The following is an 18,162-nucleotide window of genomic DNA, read 5'->3' on the forward strand; positions in this document are numbered from 1 at the left end:
ATGAGAGAACCTTTCAAAGACAACAGAATCGCTATTTAGAGCACCAGTTTTTTGTGGTGAAAGTATTTGTAGCCTACTACCAAAAGCAACCTTAACTTTCGTTGGCCTTTCGAATGTCTTACTTTCACTTTCACGTCATTCACTTAAACTTTCCTACTTGCTAGATTTGACCAATCTTCCATAGCCTACGTGCACAAGTAGTTTGAGTAGAACTACTGATCTTCATTATCTCCCTGCTTGTTTACATCTTATCATGTATGGTATTATTTCATGATCGCTAAACGTTTGATTCTTTTTTAATGTTGTCATCAGTTAACTTCATTCAACTGCGTTTGTATGTAGGCGCTGCCATTCAGTTGTGGACGTTCGTAAATTGCGTTTATGGGCGGAGAAAGGCAGAGAAAGGCGCAGTTTACACTAAGGATTGAACAATTGATAAATACAACGGAAACTTGGGTCTGACAGCGTTCGCAATCTGCGGAGTGTCCATGGTGCTGATAACGCTACGTTCGCAAATGTACGTACATCTGGCCCTCAATGTCTCATTTTAAATGTCAGGGCCCTCAGAAGTCTACCAATGAAGTGTGGAGATACATTGAGCCTCGTAAATGGTGTAAAACAGTGATTTATTTGCATGGCTAGGCCGATGCCGAGGCAACCCCATTGAAAAAGCTGTTGGTAGCATCGGCTAACTAGCGCCAGATTTTGGAGTGCAGGGGACAAGCCAAGATCGGCTATGAGACATACGTTCACACTCGGTATCATGTTTCAACACACTTTAGGTCAATATTTTTTTTCAGCAATTTTTTTCCCAATTTGCTCCCTAACTCGTGTTGTTGCAGCCAAAAGCTAGAGCAGCCAGGCAACCTATGTTTTTGTAGTGGGATTATTAATAGTACCATATACTTACATTTTCTAAACTACAGGTAACTCACCTTGTATCACATGTGAGTTGTCCTTCAGAAAGAAGTTATAGAGGTATTTCGGGATGAATGCAGACATGCAGGCATAAGCCAAAGCTTGAAGGGAGAAGATATAAACAAGGATATTTTAAAAATGAACCTGAGTCTTTTTTCTGTTCTTTTTTCATTTGTCTTAAATGAAGTTCAAAGAAGGTCCCAATTGTTAGCTTATTTCCACTAATGAAACATTTGTAAAAGTGACATACCCTCATTATTGAAGTTCAAATAGAGGAATGGGGCACACAGGGAATCTAGACCTAAAGCAGGAATGAACATAAAATGATATGGCAATGTTTTCATAATCAGCATACCAAAAAATAAATATGTACAGTAAAGTGATGGTAACACTTTCTATGAGTCCAGTATTTACTAGGCATCGTGGATACATTTGTAATGATTGACATATGTAATGCATTGTGATAACTCAAGTTGTCAGGGCTTACACATCATTGTACCACTTTATGATTGCAGTCATGAAGGTGAATGAAACCTTATGTTAAGTATTATGAGTCTTTATAAATGTATAATGCTTTATGGATACTATGTGTTACCAAATGAATAGCAAAAACCTATAGAGTTTACTGCTACATAGTGATCTCAAGATACGACTAACACAATTTGTAAATGACTGCCTTTTTCCGCTCATACATAATCAATATTTAGAGAAATTTGAAAACACACACCCTGCCAGTAGACCAGATCAGGGTGTGATACTACCCAGGCCTTCAGAACCCTTCGAAACTTCATATGGCCTTGTGGGGAGGACAAGAGTTCATCATACTGATGACAGCGGGGGATATCCACCTCGATCTTTTAGGCACAAACACACAGACAAGTGCATTAACCAAATAAAAATTCCCAATCATGCAGAGTGTGGTTCCAATATACCATACAAAGTTCCATATTCAGTTTTCAGGAACGACAAGTGCAACCTGAGAACTGGAATAACATGCTCTCTTCTCTTAGTTGTTGTTTAAGTTCTAGCCGCAGCGTTTTGATCCAATTTGTTTCAATCTGTTCACCTGTAGCCTGAACTAGAGGTGTCGGTAGATTTAACGGTATGAAAATTGAACATGACGATTATAGTGACCAAAATCACGAAAACTAATAGAAGTTACAAAGACTTTGGTAAAGGTAGAGAAGTAATTTAAGCTTAGTGATAAATAAAAGAAGGCTGGAAATCGAGAATGTAAACTCAGACTGTGTACAAAAGTGAATATTGCCATCACTCAGTTCTGAAGCGAGGAAAGAAGTAGGGAAACATTAAGCCAGGTTACTTATGAATTTAACTGTACATTTATTGTCCATAATGGTTTCCACGTACACACCTGACAGGGCTCTTTAACACCCCCTTAGAGCTTTGTGTGTAAAATAGAATACAACTGTAGGCTTGTAGTCCATGTAAAAGATTACTAATTTGGGAAAATATGTGGTCCAATATATACAGTAAGAGATGGTTCAGATCAACTTTCCATCTGGGTTAAAGTCGTATTTTGCACAATTTCACTAACTAATGTAATGGATTGATAGCATTTTTGGAAGGGATAATGTATAGAACGCTGGTCATTATTGGGAAAATAAGTCCCGGCAGGGCGAACCGGACCCCGACGTGCAGCGGAGGGGTCTTGTTCCACCCTGAAGGGACTTTTTTCCCCAATAATGACCCGCGTTCTATACATTACCCCGCTTATTACATGGCTACTTGCCAAAAAGAAATAATAAACTCCCCACGATATTTGCTGAGAAACAAATAGGCTACTGTAGTTCGCAACAACACACGCTGAACCTGAATCAAACATTCTTTAGAACACAGCTGATCAACCGTCTGCTTTCACTTTTGAATGAAGTTCCAGTCCTTGCGTAGTGATATGAAAGACCTGAATTAGAAGCACAAACTACGTTGCCATTGACAGTGGTCATTATTTTTTTCAGGTCCTTTCCTCGAAAATAATGACCGCTAGAACTTTGAGAAATCTCATTCAAGTCAATGAAGCGTTCTACTTGCATTGTGAAGAGCCGTGTAATAACTGCATATAATACCAACTGCGTTTTAACCTGACATATGTAATGACACACTGTATCAACAAACAAGCAACGCTTCTTCTTTACCTGTCTATCCGTTGGTATAGGGGTGTCTTTATCAATGCTGTTGTATTTTGCTTGAATATCTCCCTTAAAAAACAAAACATAGGGCCTTAATTTAAATGCTGGGCAAAGAGCAGTCAATCAAAGAGCAAAGTTCTCGTACATGAACTAAAGCCATCATGTGTCGAGAGCTTGGCCTCGTCGACCGCTTTTTGTGTTGCTGAAGGGGCTCAATATGTAATTACAAGTGCACCATCCCCTGCCCACCCTCACAAATCTTTTTTGCAGACCTACACGATTAAAGGAATCCAATGCAGTTTCAGGTTCTGGGCTTCCCCTAGAGTCGCAGAGTATTTATATTTTACCCTTGGTGTTGTAAAAACTTCTCACAGCTTTAGCCCTTCCCCTGGACAACGTTATATATGCATTTGTTTTGGAGTTGAAGGACTATTCTAGGTGCATGATTCTCCCTGTAACAAGTTTACCATCAAAATGACTGAACCTGTTATATGAAGGTAAAAAAAACTTGCATGGGATGCCTTTAACATGGGAGGCCTATTTTAAGATAATTCATCGCATTTTGCCAATGTCTGGACCTCTGGTGTGATTATGTGGTTGTGGCATAATTACATAAAAAACAGAAAACACAATGGGTGCCTGCATAGCTTTACTGCTTTGTCCCAATGATTATGAGAAAATGTTGAGATACTATATATGACCAAACATCCCGCTTTGCTCACCTCCACACCAAGTAAAGCTGCCCACACCAAGCCTCTAAAGAGAGGGGGTATGTCAACACGAGCTTCCTTCCACACGTGATTCTTTTTGTATGGATAAGCCTGATATCACAAACGCAATTAGTCAACATGCTTAGAATTGCAGAAATAAATAAGTAAAAATTGATTTGATTGAACTGAAATAAAAAATAAAACACATTTTACATTGAGACAAAATCTGTGAATGTTTATAATCAGTATTTCCTGTCAATTTAGGTGTATCAGTACAATGGCAAACCTTGAGAAGCCTATCAAAGAGTACAATACGCATCATTTGGTACTCTGTGTCTTTCTCACGGATAATGAGAGGCAGGGAGACTGTAGCAGAAAGTTCATTGTTGCTGTTGGACTGAGGTAGGTTAGATTGCCTACAAAGAAGAAAATAAATGGAAATATATTAGTTTGATTTTCGAAACCTTCACTGCACTTCAATGTACACACACAGTTTGCAGGAGGTATAACACATAATAAGGGATGTAACAGATGTCATGTTAAGTTTCATGATGTTTCACAAAAAAGGCCTTCATAATCTTAAAACAATTTTGCCATATTTTTCAGACTATGGAAAACACTGCTGAATTTAGGCATACTATTATACTAACTGAAATGATTCCAACTTGTTCCTCTTGCATGTCTCTAAGCTGATACACACTGATAACTAATAAAAAAACAAACAAAAAAAAAAAACAATGAATAATAAATAAATTAGTTGACAAATATAACTTTCTATGTGAGGTCTGGAAAATATGGTAGATTTCTCCCCTCTAAGGGTACGTTCAAACTGCGTCTTTTTCTGACAAAAGAAGTTATGCAGACCACTTTTTCAGTTTGAAAAAAAATCTGCCAGCATTCTTGTTCCAAAAAGCAGTCGGAAGCGATTTTTTTTGCGATAGGCAAAGTGATCTTGTTGTCATGGGAAACCACAAGTCTCGGTAATCCGCTTGTGATTGGTCAGCTGTAAAAAAAAAAAAGACAGCATGGCCCCAGCTGTGGCGCAACTGGCTGGGGGCACCTGCACCGTACGCCGGCGACCCGGGTTCGATTCCCGAACCCGGGATAAAAAGCCCAAAAATATAATAAAAAAAATATATATACAGCATAACGTATGGCGTTTTCCCGCATTCAATTGAATATTCCTCAACTTCTGACCTGCAGAAAAAGACGGTTGCGGTCACGTTTTAAAGAAGCCGACAACTGTTTTGAAAACACGGTCTACTCCATAGGATTATAATGTAAAACGGACGCCGGCAGCTGCGAAAAAGACACTTAGTCTGAACGTAGCCTAATACCAATTTAATAAAGTATATAGCGTTTCCATACTCATCTTCCAGCAATGGGTAGTATGCTTCACCAGCCACATCCTTCAGTCTCTAGAATATCAACATATCCAATAAACCAACTGATTGCACACTGTACATCATTGACAGAAGACTGTGAGAAATTCACTGAATTTGATGAAAGTATATCGGATTACAATCACATATTACATATTTAGGGCTCTATGTAACGCCTGACTTGACCATGTTTGGTTTTTGGAGTTTTACACCAGAAACTAGAACTATAATCTGCACAAAATGCTGTTCCAGCAGCTTTGCGGCATGCACCCCTAAAATGCTGTTAATGTCCAGAACCATGCAGATATCTGGACTCTTATGAATTTATGAAACATTACATTACATACATGATGTATTACATGGTTTATATATTGGTGGACTGCATTACTAATCAAAAAAACTGCAAACATCTTTCCATTCATGTGACCATCACACCATATCATACCATCTGACCGTTATATATGTCTACATGAGAATTTTAACAAATTGAAAAACATGACTCACATTTTTCAACTGACACAGTGACAGAGTCACAGTGGTATCATCCAAGAGGAAACTTCTGTCTCTGCCCTGGCCAAACGACTGTCCATCATCCAAAATGAATCTGAAAAAAGACATATGCACACTCATGTAATGTTAGAAATATCCACAACGACATGATGTTTGATGACAGACCAATCACAAAAGGATAGGAAATGCAATAGAGGTTACTTTGATAGAGTGCAAATGGACGGTTTAGACCGGATAATGTCCTTGTTTGTCAGCTCCCTCTCCAGGTCTCCCCCAGCCAGACACCAGAGGTGATACACTTCATCTATGGCTCTCTCTGTGAGGTAGTCATTCCCTTCATCTTCAGATGAAAACAGAGTCAAATGAGGGCTAATGTAAAATATGTGAGGTCCTGAGAGAATAATCTGTACTACAAGAATCAGACAAAATTATGTTTTAGAGCAGCATGATGCAAGCCATTACAGGCAGTCCCCGGGTCATGAACGAGATGTGTCCACCTCTCGTCTTTAAGAAAAATTTGTCCATAAGTTGCAACAAGGGCTATGATTCTTCTTTAATGTCACATAACAAAATATTTGTCAAAGATTTGTATTTATATTTTTCCTTTCCATTTAATTCCATTGATCACAAAATGTAACACAACGCAAAGTTTTCATCCATATCAAAAATTATTGTGTGTTTGTTATTAGCATATTCTTAATTAGCATATTCTTATTCTTATTCTTAACAAAATAGGCTCTTTGTAAGTCCCTTTGTAAGAACAAGTTTCCCACAAATTGAAAACTGCCTGTACAAATTCAATATGTCTTTGTCTTTTGGGTTTTACAGGATAGGAAAGTAGAGCCAATCAAGACTCAAGCAAGGAGAGACTCAATTACAATGATTTCCAAACAGCTAAATTGTATTACCTACAAAGGTGGTAATAGGGTCTGGAAGGTCTCTCACTGATGCTAATGCTTAACAGGAAGTCACTTCTGTCTCTGTATATTTTTACTAAAGATCTCAGTCTAAATGACCTGGGAACTGACAGACCTATGGTACAGTCTGTATATTTAAAGAAGAAAAAACCTTTGCACATATTAAGGATGTCATCAGGGAGTTCCAGGAGGGCAGAGCGAGGAAAAGATGAGAAGAGGCTGATCGACTTATAGAAAGGCTCAGTCAGGCCAGAGACATGCTCAAACACAGGGTCATCCAAGAGCTGGGCAGGTGTGGGCCTACAGAAAAAAATATTTCCAGGATATTAATCAAATAACCTCTTTAATCCACCAGGCACCAAAATGGGGGGGGGGGGGGAATCCCCCCCTTTAGTGCTTCACATAGGGGAGATTAATACAGTTTAGGGGGGATTAATACAGTTGGGGGAGGGGGGGGGGGGGGGGGGCACACATTTTACAAACCAAAATCAATTAAGAACAAAGTCCTCGATGTTAAGCATTTTCCTTATTACAGGCGTTAATGAGAACAACACTTCACATAGTCCTCACTTACATGATTTCGGTTTCGATTTTCTAATCAAATGTCACGATAAATTTGGTCATGTTTGATCGCCGTTTTGCTATAAAGCATCTTTCACGCAATGAATGCGCACTCTAAAGTGAAAGTAGGCCTACTATGCGCTCCGTGTCTGTAGCTCTGTTCACGTCCGCAATCGATTATAACGTTCCTCAAATGGAGAACACATCCATGTTCCCTCGCGTCTCATGGCCACTCTGGGCTATGTTATGCTTCTGTGTTTACAAAATTCTTGACAGTTCCTGATCGCTAAACGTTTGTTTAGCACCTAGCATAATTTGACTTCAGCGGTTACAAATCCTGCTGAGAGAGAGAGAGGAGAGAGAGATAGGCACCCGCAAAGTGGTCCTGCACACGCGCTTGTGTCTCTGCATGGGGCTACGTTCAATTGAAGTCAGAAGATGTTCCGTCCAGTCAACAGTCCCGCATTCACGTCGTAAAATGTGTGCGAGAATTTCTCGCATTATGATGGCTAGAGTTGCAGGACTTAAATAAATTATGCCCAATACCCGCAATCCCACACTGAAATTTAGGCCCTGACGCACAATAAAAACATTGTGAAGCTTCTATAAGCAAAATCAAATCATATAAAAGAGATATAAGAATAAGCATGCACTCTGAACCTACCTCTTAGTAGGAAGAAACGTCAGGCATTTCCTGAGTAATAAGAGCAAATTCTCAGGCAACTCCTGTAAAACCAGTATCTTATTAGATGACAGACATCCATATACAGAGGAAAAGATGTCACATTTCTTGTGCCATTTGGACACTTCCCACAGTGGCAACAACCAAGCCTATTCAACATAATACTGTACAACATGTTGCAGGATATAACAGAAAGTCACAATGATATTACAATGGCACAATGGCAATGAGCGATGATGCACGTTACTTTTACCCCAACATTCCGGGGAACAACCTAAACTGACGAAGACAGCGCTGCAACGTTGGAGGACAGTACACATTGGTCGTAGTGTTATCCGATTACGTCGAAGTCCGAAATCATTCAGAGTAAACATGGTCTAGTGTTATCCAATTGTGTGCAGTGAGATTTTTAAATGCATGCTTGTTGCCGCTTGTTGGGCCATTACATTGTTTGTGGCCAGACCCTTAATCTTTCTAGATTATCAGGGTCTGGATTTTCCAGGCTACAATGATATCATCATATCAATAATAGCTGACCTAACATATCACAGAAGGCAACAGATACCGTCTGGAAGAGATTGGGAAGAAAATTGGAAATTAGGAGATAAGAAACCTGAAATTTACAGCTTGAATGCATCACATACTTCACATGAGCTCACCTTAATAATCTCTAAGCATCCATGCTCCTCTGCAAGAACTGTGACTATATCATCCATACAACCTGGATATGAAAAAACATTTTAATAGTGTTGTCCTAAATCTGTATTTTTTTCACTAAATTAGATTTAGGTTTAACGAATCAGAAGTTCTGCTCAGAATGATTTTAATACATACCTTCAGTTATAAACTATGTCATATAAATAAATGATGATAATATTGAGATATGTTTTCTGTTGTTGTAACAGTGTTGATGCTGTCCTGAATTTTTCCAGACAAAGTTTAACAGAGAACCACTTACCTAAGTTAAGTATAAATTTAAAGCTTTCACTTTTTTCAATATTCTGCCAGAGTCGCCTTCCCTTTAAAGAGAGAATTAACAAAATAAACTCAAATTGCTTTAAAGCAACACTTAAGAGAAGCACAATTGTCTGTTACCAGTGTCAATACTTGTACAGTGCAATACTAGCTATAAACATAGCTTGGATATGACATAGAGGGAGAGATCTCAGAATTCCTGTTGAATTTATTCGTACATACCCATGCTTATTAAACAGCATAGCAGTTTTTTCCCATTTCAATTTTTGCAGGATTCAAATGGAATGCTGCCACTTAATTTGTCTTTTTGCCACTCAGTGATAATAACCATGGTGATTTATGCTGTGACATCGTGTGCATTCCCTTGGTAACATTATATCTTCAGAACTTGTTGCCATGGAAGTAAATTACACATTCACGATCAGACACTTGTTGTAGTTTGGCAATCATCTTTGCAAGCACTCAAAGAATAGAAACTAGCATGCTAGCTGTCAAAGCCAGTAGACATAACACTAGCTAACCCATAGGCTAAACAGCTGACTACTTGAATTACCTGGTTTACGAACACAAATGGAGGAATCAGCAACTTTTCACCATCAGACATCTATTGTCATTGTTAGTAGGCTTACTCTCTGCACATCACTTGCTGGCTGACTCCACCTACAAGCCTACTAGTGGTGGGAGGGGTTCAGGGTTCCTACCCAAACAAGCAATTTGCTTAGTCCTATTGCAAGCCATGTGACACCCTCAGAGTGTGGCCATTCACCCTATTATGAGTTTATGTGTATCAAAATTATTTTGGAAATGTTATTTTAAGGCTTTAAAGCAGCACTAAATAAGATTTGCTCTTGGGGCCCCTACAGTTGAGATGCACAATAATAAACAAAGTAAATATGCATCTTTTGCAACAAAATATGAACATAACTCCGATACAATATAGAGGGAATGCGCCGACAGCAGCATAGACAGAAAGAGCTCTCCAAAATCCTGTAGCATAGCAGCTCTTAAATTTTGGAGGGGGAGCAGTGTTCTATCCTATTCGAACACTGCTCCAACAACAAAACTTCCTATGCTGTTTTAAAAGCAATAAGACCTGTTCAGAGTGGGGCAGAAGTGCCGTTCTCCCTATTAAGAGTTTACGTGCCATCAAAGTTATTTTAAGGTAAAAAAAAACTCTTTAGGGGGTCTTTAACAAAGAGTAATCATTTTACAAGTTTTATTTCACCTGTTTTGTTTGGTATATTTTCTCCATAAGAACAAACAAACAATAATACCGAAGAGCCCTCTTCTCCCATTCTTGCACTTTAGTTATTCTCCCCAAATGCTCCAATTACTGATCAAATCCACCAGAACGTGACACATTTACATTAAGTGCACTGGCATCAAAAGCTCCTGCACATTCATTGCTTATGGCTGAACAGAGTAGCCAATTGACACTAGGGTTGTCATGATTAGAGATTTTGGTGGTACGATTATAATCTGAAGAATAATCATAATTTCACGATTATCACGGTTATTTTGCGGGAATAATTTTCACAACAGTAATAATGTATAAAATCACACTAACACATTGTTTAGAGGTTTTAGAAGCTCTGCTCTGTAAACTATATCACCATTTCCCTTGTCAAAGGCTGTAGTCTCTTTCTTGATAATTCAAAGGCTGTAGTTTCTCTCCTGATAAATTAATCCTGATTATTTTCAGTTTGTGCATTCTTTCAACATTTATTTTGGAGGTAGATAATGAGAACATGGAATAGGCTAGATAGAAATTGAATTGAGAACATATTTAATAAAATGCTATTGATAACTGAAATGCATCATATATGGCCGAATGCAAGAGGTCACTAATAATGACGTATGATGCCTACATGTATGTTGGTATTTTACAGCTGGAATATTAACCTACAGTACACACAACATGACGTAACTGCTACGCCGTTGATTGTAAGTAATACTTTTATATTGAATTCCATTAAGAAATTAAAATGGTACAAGAAAAGCAGAGGTCGTTAACTGTGAAACCATCCTTAAGACATTTGGGCAACTTATGTAATAATTGTGTTGTTTAGATTCTACTAACTAGCCAGTTAAATGATGGTTTCATGAAGCTTACCACACACAGCTCGAAGAGCAATATTCCCAAGGACCACACATCTGTCTTTGGTCCTGACATGCAATGGGTGCTACCATGAAAAGAGCTGTTTGGATGGATCAGGCCTTGGGCAATGACTTCTGGGGCCAGATATGATGGGTGTCTGAAAAAAGTCAAGTTTTTCTTCATTCTCATTCATGAAAAAAACTCAGGAGTTAATCTACCCGTTTACTTGCCAGGGAAAAAGTTAAGCATTAATGTAACTAATATATACAATTAATATATGAAGAGTTTGGTTCCCAAATGCTATCTCCATTTTTAAAAACATTAAAAAGTCATGTTACTGTATTTAATTGTGTATTTAAGGTAATATCAATCAAATTGCTGTTTTGTTGTTTTGATTGAGTAAAGATAAATCAAATAACAATACCCAATTACAGTTCAACTGAAATCACTTGCGAAACAATGAATGAACAACAAAAAATGATTTATGAAAATTAATCAAAATGGTGGATATGGCATTTTGAAACCAAACTCTTCATATGTATTTTTTTGGGTTTTTTTCTCACATTGTTCTAGAGATAATCACAATTACCCTATGGGGAAGTCCACGTCTGCACCATGATCCGTCATGTGATAAAAACCGAATTTGGATAATTTCACATTACCCTGTGGAAAACAAGAGTCATATGAATTTATTGAATTATTTTTTGAAATGTTACTACTTGGATCTTACCGTTTCGTAGTTTAGTTTGCCACACTAATAAAAGTAAACTAAAAAAAAACTCTTTTTCTTTTTTTTTACATACCGACAGTACTCGGTGACCTCGAAAAACAGAGATCTATGTAACAAATGGCTGGAATTATCCTTTAAAGTTTCAAATGTTGCATAGCAACCCATTACCTGCTGACTCACTCTCAATGAAGTTACACTAGAATGAATGAACTGCTTATGGAATGATATGAAAGACGTGAATCAGAAGCACAAAAACCATTGCCATTGACAGTAATCATTAACTGTTTACAGTGGTTATGTAAGGGATAATGTATAGAACGCCGGTCATTATTGGGAAAATAAGTCCCGACAAGGCGAACCGGACCCCGACGCGCAGCATCATTATTTTCCGGCGTTCTATACATTATCCCGCTTATTACACGGTCACTTGCCAAACCGAAACAATAAACTCCCTATGACTCTTTAGCCTACATAGCCTAGGCTATAGCCTATTTGTTAATGTTTCATTGTGGCTTTCGCTGAGAAACAAATAGCACACGCTGAACTTGAATCAAACATTCTTTAGAACACAGCTGATCAACCATCCGCTTTCACTTTCAATGAAGTTCCAGTCTTTGCGTAGTGATATGAAAGACGTGAAATAGAAGCACAAAACCCATTTTCCTTGACAGCGGTCTGTTATACTTAGCAACGGTCTGTTATTGAGAATTAGCAGACCACCGAACGTTGGGAAGGCCCATTCAAGTGAATGGAGCATTCTTCAGCATTATGAAGAGCCGTGTTATTATCAGATCTCTAAACACTGGGAAGGCCCATTCATGTTAATGGAACTTTCTGCAGCATTCTTAAGAGCGGTACAATAACAACCTTTTCAATACCTGTAAAAACTGTGTAAACTAGCTCAAATGCAGTAGGAACTATATTTAATAATGTCCAACAAATTGTGTGAAAGCAATTCAACTATGTACACAAACTACAAATGCAACTGTCTACCTTACAATCCAAAAGGACATTTTGGGGACAGAGGGCTCGATGAATAATTCCATGTCTGTTCATGAATTCCAATCCCTCCAAGATCTCATAGGCTATCTGCAGGAGCTCATCTGGGCTGGAGAGAAACCCGGTATTAGCTTCAGTTGACTAGTTCAATGACTAGAGTGAACAACATTAAACCAAACCACCCATACTAGAATTGTTCACGATTCATTATAATACTGTACAATGGAGTAATGTAATAAGACTAAAACACTGTCTTACCAGATTGGTTTACACTGCTTGTAAAGGTTCATCAAGTTATTCTCATAATGTTCAGTCACCACCACCAAGCGCTCTTTAAAGGAGAGAATTATTTGATAAAATTAATTTGGTTGCAAATTTTTGCCATTAAAACACCTACTATAATATCCACAGTCTAATCAGACCACATATAAATCGTCATCCTATTTTCACAGAAGAAAATTTAAGATACTGGTTGTTCAGACAAACACCAGTGAATCTGGAGTGTGTTTCAGAAATAAAACAAACATAACATTTCGCTAGTCCAACTTTAAAGCTAATTGAATTACTGATGGTAATAATAATAATCACTTCAAGAAAACAAAATGTAGCAATTAATTTACTTTGAAAAGTGTACCATATACAACTCCAAGTGCTTCACATACCATGCTTTCCCCTAGAGATATCAACATACTGGCATAACCTGGGATGGCAGATAGTTTTCAGAACCTGAAAACGTCCTAGTATCTTGATAGAGTTGGGGGTGAGAGGGAGTCCATTACTGCCACAGACATCGTGAGGGAGCGGAGAAGCAAAAAAAGTAAAGGCTCCCAACAGAGCATCTCTTAATGGTTTCATGTTCCAGAGGTTTTGTCTGTATAGTGTGTCTGTGGATACAAAGCAAAAAGCTTATTATCAGCAACTGTGAGCATCCTCAATCAATAATAGAGTAATGTCTCAAAACAGTCTGCAGGAAAATAGGCTGCATAACTTCAACACAACAGCAACTTATACAGTATGTGTTGTGTTGAAGTTATAGGCTGTGTTACAGTAGTCAGATGAGGCCCTGTTTTTTTTTTTTTGTTAAAGCTTACATGTACTACAACAACAAGTTTACTGTCACAAGTGAGTATCATGGCCAGACCTAGAAGTGGGCAGAGGTGGGCTGTGCTCTCAAATGTATCTTGTGCCAATTTCTCAACCTTAATCTGAAACATCTAGATCAGCCAATCACATTTGTTTTATTCGCCAGTTATCTGATTTCTGATTTGCTGGTTGGGTAGATATAAGTACAGGGATGTTTTATCTCCAATATAATTGGAGCACAATACTGCTTGCCTGTATGCCTAGATAGTGGAGGAAGAAAGTAATAGGGTCTAGTATTTGTTCATTAAAGTGTATTAGGGCCCGAGCACTTATTTTTTTCCATTGCATATTCACTTGTCTTTGAGGCACTTGCAATATGTGAAAAGTCAAGAAATGTCACATCATAATTGATGGAAAAAAAATGTGTGGGGCATATTTTTGGGGCTTGCTGTCCATACGAGAACAAAAGGTTTAGAAAACAATATTATTTATTACCATTTTCAAAAAGTTTTGCTTCCACACCGCATAGTTTTCAGAAATGACCTTGTCCACACGGAAACTCTAAATCGTGTGAAACCTCTGCACCACCAGGCGCCGTCTACTGGCCGGGCATATGTACTACTGCAGTCAGGCCAGTAGATGGCGCCTTGGTGGTGCAGAGGTTTCACACAAATTCAATAAGAACAATAACAATAACAACATTCAGAGTACTCAAGCACTCAAGAGACAAGCATTCCTATGGAAAATTCAGTTTTCAATTCAACTGTAAAACTAAAAGTTCATTTTTAGGATCAGGTTTTGTGATAGCTATATGGAAATGCTTACGTTTTGTATTATGCCTGGTACAGAGCAAGTTACACTGGGGAATTAACATTAGCTTGTCATGCTAGAAGTAGACAACCCCCCTTGTAGGAGGCTAAGGTTAACATAGCCTTACATAGCCACACCAGAGACTTTCTAATGAGGAGACACAGCACTCCAAAAGTCCTCGACAGAAATGCATTAGGTTAGTTTGTAACAGCAATATGGCAGTGGTCTACGCATATTACACCCCTTCCGCGGCAAAACGTCGACATGTGAATACATTGAGCCAATCATGTGCTGTGTTGTGAAGACATCGTGCCAATCATGTGTTGTGATCTCGACACTGGAGCAAGATTGGTGTTGTGAAGCCTTGCGCAGGCGCATTTCTACTGAGATAGATGCCCGATAAGTGCCCAAAAAGCATTGCAATATGGCCGCCGAGTGGAGGGACTTGCCTAAAAGGACTTTGGCCACACACAGTTCCGTCAACGCATGCCAGTGGGTGTTCCCGACGGTAGCTAGGCAAATGACTTCTGCAATTTGATTGGCTGGTGCCGTCTGTTGTTCGCTCGTTCGTAATTTGATTGGCTGGTGCCGTACGTCGGTGCAGCAAAACTTGAACTTCTCAACGCGAGCGACGGGAGCGACGGGAGCGACGCGACGCAACGGACCGGATAACGTAACGGATGACGTAAGCCCATGTAAAGTGAACGGTATGCGTCCCCAGCACTGCAACGCACGCAACTGTTGTGTGGGAGCCGTTTCCGTTGTGCTTCTTACAGGCTCTCACTCGCAGTCGGATACGAAGCTTGGTGCAAAAACAGTGCCTGAACCAGTACTTTGTTTTTGGGTCAATGACGATGTCCAACGATGTCTGTCCAACAGTATTTTTCTTAAATTTATAAAAGGTTTGAATGCCTGAAGACACCATGTGGGTGCACTCCCATTTGTAACCACTTTAACTTCATAAGTTAATGAAGTCATTAACTCATTATGGTATTTGAAAAACGGTATTTTATATCATTATAGGTATTTGCCATTTTTGTCTTATGTAAAGTATCAAAATATCATGTGGTGAAACCGTCCCACCATGACTGCTGTTTGGGAAACTTTTTTAATAGAACTGCTCCGATCAGTGTTTTTGGGGCCGATCACCAATCACTGAAATCAGTATCTGCCGATACCAATTACCGATCACAGGATGGGCACTGAAGGAAAGTGCAGGGCTCTACACTAACTTTTAAACGTTTAAAGCCAATGTCATGTGGTGCGACTATTACAAAATGCATTTTGGTGTGGTTTTACAATTGGGTCATTCCATGTGAAAACAGCCAATATCGGGGTATCATGTACATGGTACCTCTTAGATTTAGCTGAAAAGCAGTGAAAATATGCCTTATGTTACCAAACGAGGGAATCTGAAGTTTCAGTCAATATCTCAAACGGTTTGCCCGTGAATTTCAGGTGCCACGGCCCTAATTGACACATTGGAATTTCACATTTCATCCTTTGCCATTTTTGGAAGCCCATAATGTCTGTTCTAATAGTGGTAGAAGGCTGGAAACTGGTGTGGTAGTTCATTGTAGCCTGTACTACACAATGTGAAATTCCAATGTGTCAATTAGGGCCGTGGCACCGATTTTTCAAATGGACGCCACGGGCAAACCGTTTGAGATATTGACCTAAAACGTCAGATTCCTTTGTTTGGTAACACACGGCATATTTTCACTGCTTTTCAGCAAAATCTGAGAGGTGTCATGTAGATGGGTGGCTGAGTTGGCGTGGAATGACCCAATTAATTTAGGATTTATATGCCTATGCAATTTATTTTAGTGTTATATGGAATACATTTTTATACATTCAGAGTACCGTACATTTTCAAATATTTCAGAAACATCTTTACATTTACTTTTGGTACATTATAATGACAAAAATGCAAAAAATCATTTTACATGTAAGTTTACTTTGGTAAATGTACATTTATTAATCATTTATCCCACCCACTTTGTTTTACTTGTTTTTTATGTCTTAATTGAAAAACATTTTGACTTACTTTAAAGGTGCTCTAAGCGATGCTACGCATTTTTTAGGCTAAAACATTTTATGTCACTTACTGCAAACATTACCTAACCAACCGCTAGCTGTCTGTGTCCTGAATACACTGTAAAAAAAACACGATCTCTGTGAAGAGCCCAGGCTCCAAAAAACGCCAACAAAAACAACCTGGGCAAAACATAGCCCATAAAAACATAAACTGTTCCAGCAAATCACAGATGAGATGCACGTTTAGGAGAGATTCAATTGCACAGGAGCAGCACTGGAGGGAGGGGGAGGAAGTAGCAAGCTAGCTCTCTGTTTTGTTTGAAAGTCAACAGAAGTGATGTTACCCAGCATCGCTTAGAGCACCTTTAAGTCCAATAATCTTACAAGAAAGCATCTTTATACAAAAAAACAATACTAACTAATTGTTTTATCTTAATATAATATAACACTTGGTAAAATATCACTATTTGTAGTGTAACGTTGATCAAGCTGAGCGTTGCGCTTACTGCTACGTTATTTCCAGTGTGATCCCCGCCTGATGGAAAAGAGCCACATGTTTAGTTCTAAAAGCATTTTTTCTCCTAAGACCTGAGAGGTCTGGAAGGTGTGTACTGCTGAAACATGTCTGATAGCTTAATCAGTCCTGCTCCATATATTGATTTATAAACACAGTCAATTCTGTGACTTACTAAAAGCCAGTGTAGGGACTGAAGTATTGGAGTAATGTCGTCAGTTTTTTTTTTTTAGTTTTCATGAGAACCCCCATCATCTGAAACTGTTTGATAGTCTTTTTAGATAGAACTGTGAAAAGCCTATTGCAGTAATCGACCCTGCTGGAGATAAATAGATGAATGAGTTTGTTTCCAAATCATGTTTTGACATCAGACCAGTGTTTGAGGTGGTTAGCTGGTTTAGTTATTGCTTTCATGTGGCAGTACACCAAGATGTACTTTAAGCCCTTTTGTGTCAAGGAAAGTGGCAACCCTAAGTCTTTCTTCCTTTTTACCAAATATACCGTTAATTGCTTGTTTTTTTCTTTGTTCAACTGAAGACAATTTCGAGACATCCAGTTGTTGATTTGGTCAATAGCATCTACACTGACAGAGAAGAGATTCAGGCGACCAGTCATTTGATGATAGGACAGATGATAGGAAATTAAATTATTTTCGACGATTTGTGATTGAAGTCCAAATCTATATCATGTTTCATCAGCAGTCGGTTTTATCCAAAGTAGCACAACAACATGCTACATCGGGCAGCATTTTCGTTACAGCAGAGCCCTTATTATAGGCTACATTCTCTGGTTACACCGAAAAGGGTATTAGATTAGAAGCTACTTGCTAAGGAAGTTGATCGCTGATTGATTCACATTAACGTTAGCGTAAGAAAAATCACTTGAAAACATTCACCGAAACGTTAACGTTACATACCTAATGTACAGTACTAGCCACTCTTTGTGGTTAATGTTAGCTGTTCATCTGCTTTCACACATTCATAACGTTAACGTAACTTCTCTTGTTGCACTGGTAATAACGTTTATCCAGAGAAACCCAAATTTAACCTGTCTCAGACATTCTCTGCCTGTCTCAACTTTCCCTAATAC

General features: G+C 38.6%; 1 protein-coding gene across 2 annotated transcripts in view; it reads right to left on the reverse strand.

Annotated features, from left to right (window-relative positions):
- The window catches only part of tbck (TBC1 domain containing kinase), a 35,942-nt gene that overhangs the window by 17,519 nt on the left and 261 nt on the right, over window positions 1-18,162 (reverse strand). The window contains exons 1-19 of one of the 2 annotated variants that reach the window (XM_042085809.1): window positions 17,990-18,144; window positions 13,292-13,513; window positions 12,888-12,960; window positions 12,624-12,738; window positions 11,490-11,563; window positions 10,916-11,057; window positions 8,786-8,846; window positions 8,487-8,548; window positions 7,810-7,871; window positions 6,736-6,884; window positions 5,869-6,007; window positions 5,662-5,761; window positions 5,144-5,193; window positions 4,062-4,191; window positions 3,788-3,886; window positions 3,072-3,134; window positions 1,646-1,772; window positions 1,169-1,219; window positions 936-1,019 (exon numbers count right to left, since the gene is read on the reverse strand). In XM_042085809.1, coding sequence (XP_041941743.1) covers window positions 936-1,019; window positions 1,169-1,219; window positions 1,646-1,772; window positions 3,072-3,134; window positions 3,788-3,886; window positions 4,062-4,191; window positions 5,144-5,193; window positions 5,662-5,761; window positions 5,869-6,007; window positions 6,736-6,884; window positions 7,810-7,871; window positions 8,487-8,548; window positions 8,786-8,846; window positions 10,916-11,057; window positions 11,490-11,563; window positions 12,624-12,738; window positions 12,888-12,960; window positions 13,292-13,484 — 1,774 coding nt within the window. In that variant the 5' untranslated portion in view covers window positions 13,485-13,513; window positions 17,990-18,144. Of the gene's footprint in view, window positions 1-935; window positions 1,020-1,168; window positions 1,220-1,645; window positions 1,773-3,071; window positions 3,135-3,787; window positions 3,887-4,061; window positions 4,192-5,143; window positions 5,194-5,661; window positions 5,762-5,868; window positions 6,008-6,735; window positions 6,885-7,809; window positions 7,872-8,486; window positions 8,549-8,785; window positions 8,847-10,915; window positions 11,058-11,489; window positions 11,564-12,623; window positions 12,739-12,887; window positions 12,961-13,291; window positions 13,514-17,989; window positions 18,145-18,162 lie in introns of those variants that run through there. The other variant, XM_042085810.1, reaches the window with a different exon arrangement.

The sequence above is a fragment of the Alosa sapidissima genome, chromosome 3, assembly GCF_018492685.1.
Source record: "Alosa sapidissima isolate fAloSap1 chromosome 3, fAloSap1.pri, whole genome shotgun sequence".
Lineage (NCBI taxonomy): Eukaryota > Metazoa > Chordata > Actinopteri > Clupeiformes > Clupeidae > Alosa > Alosa sapidissima.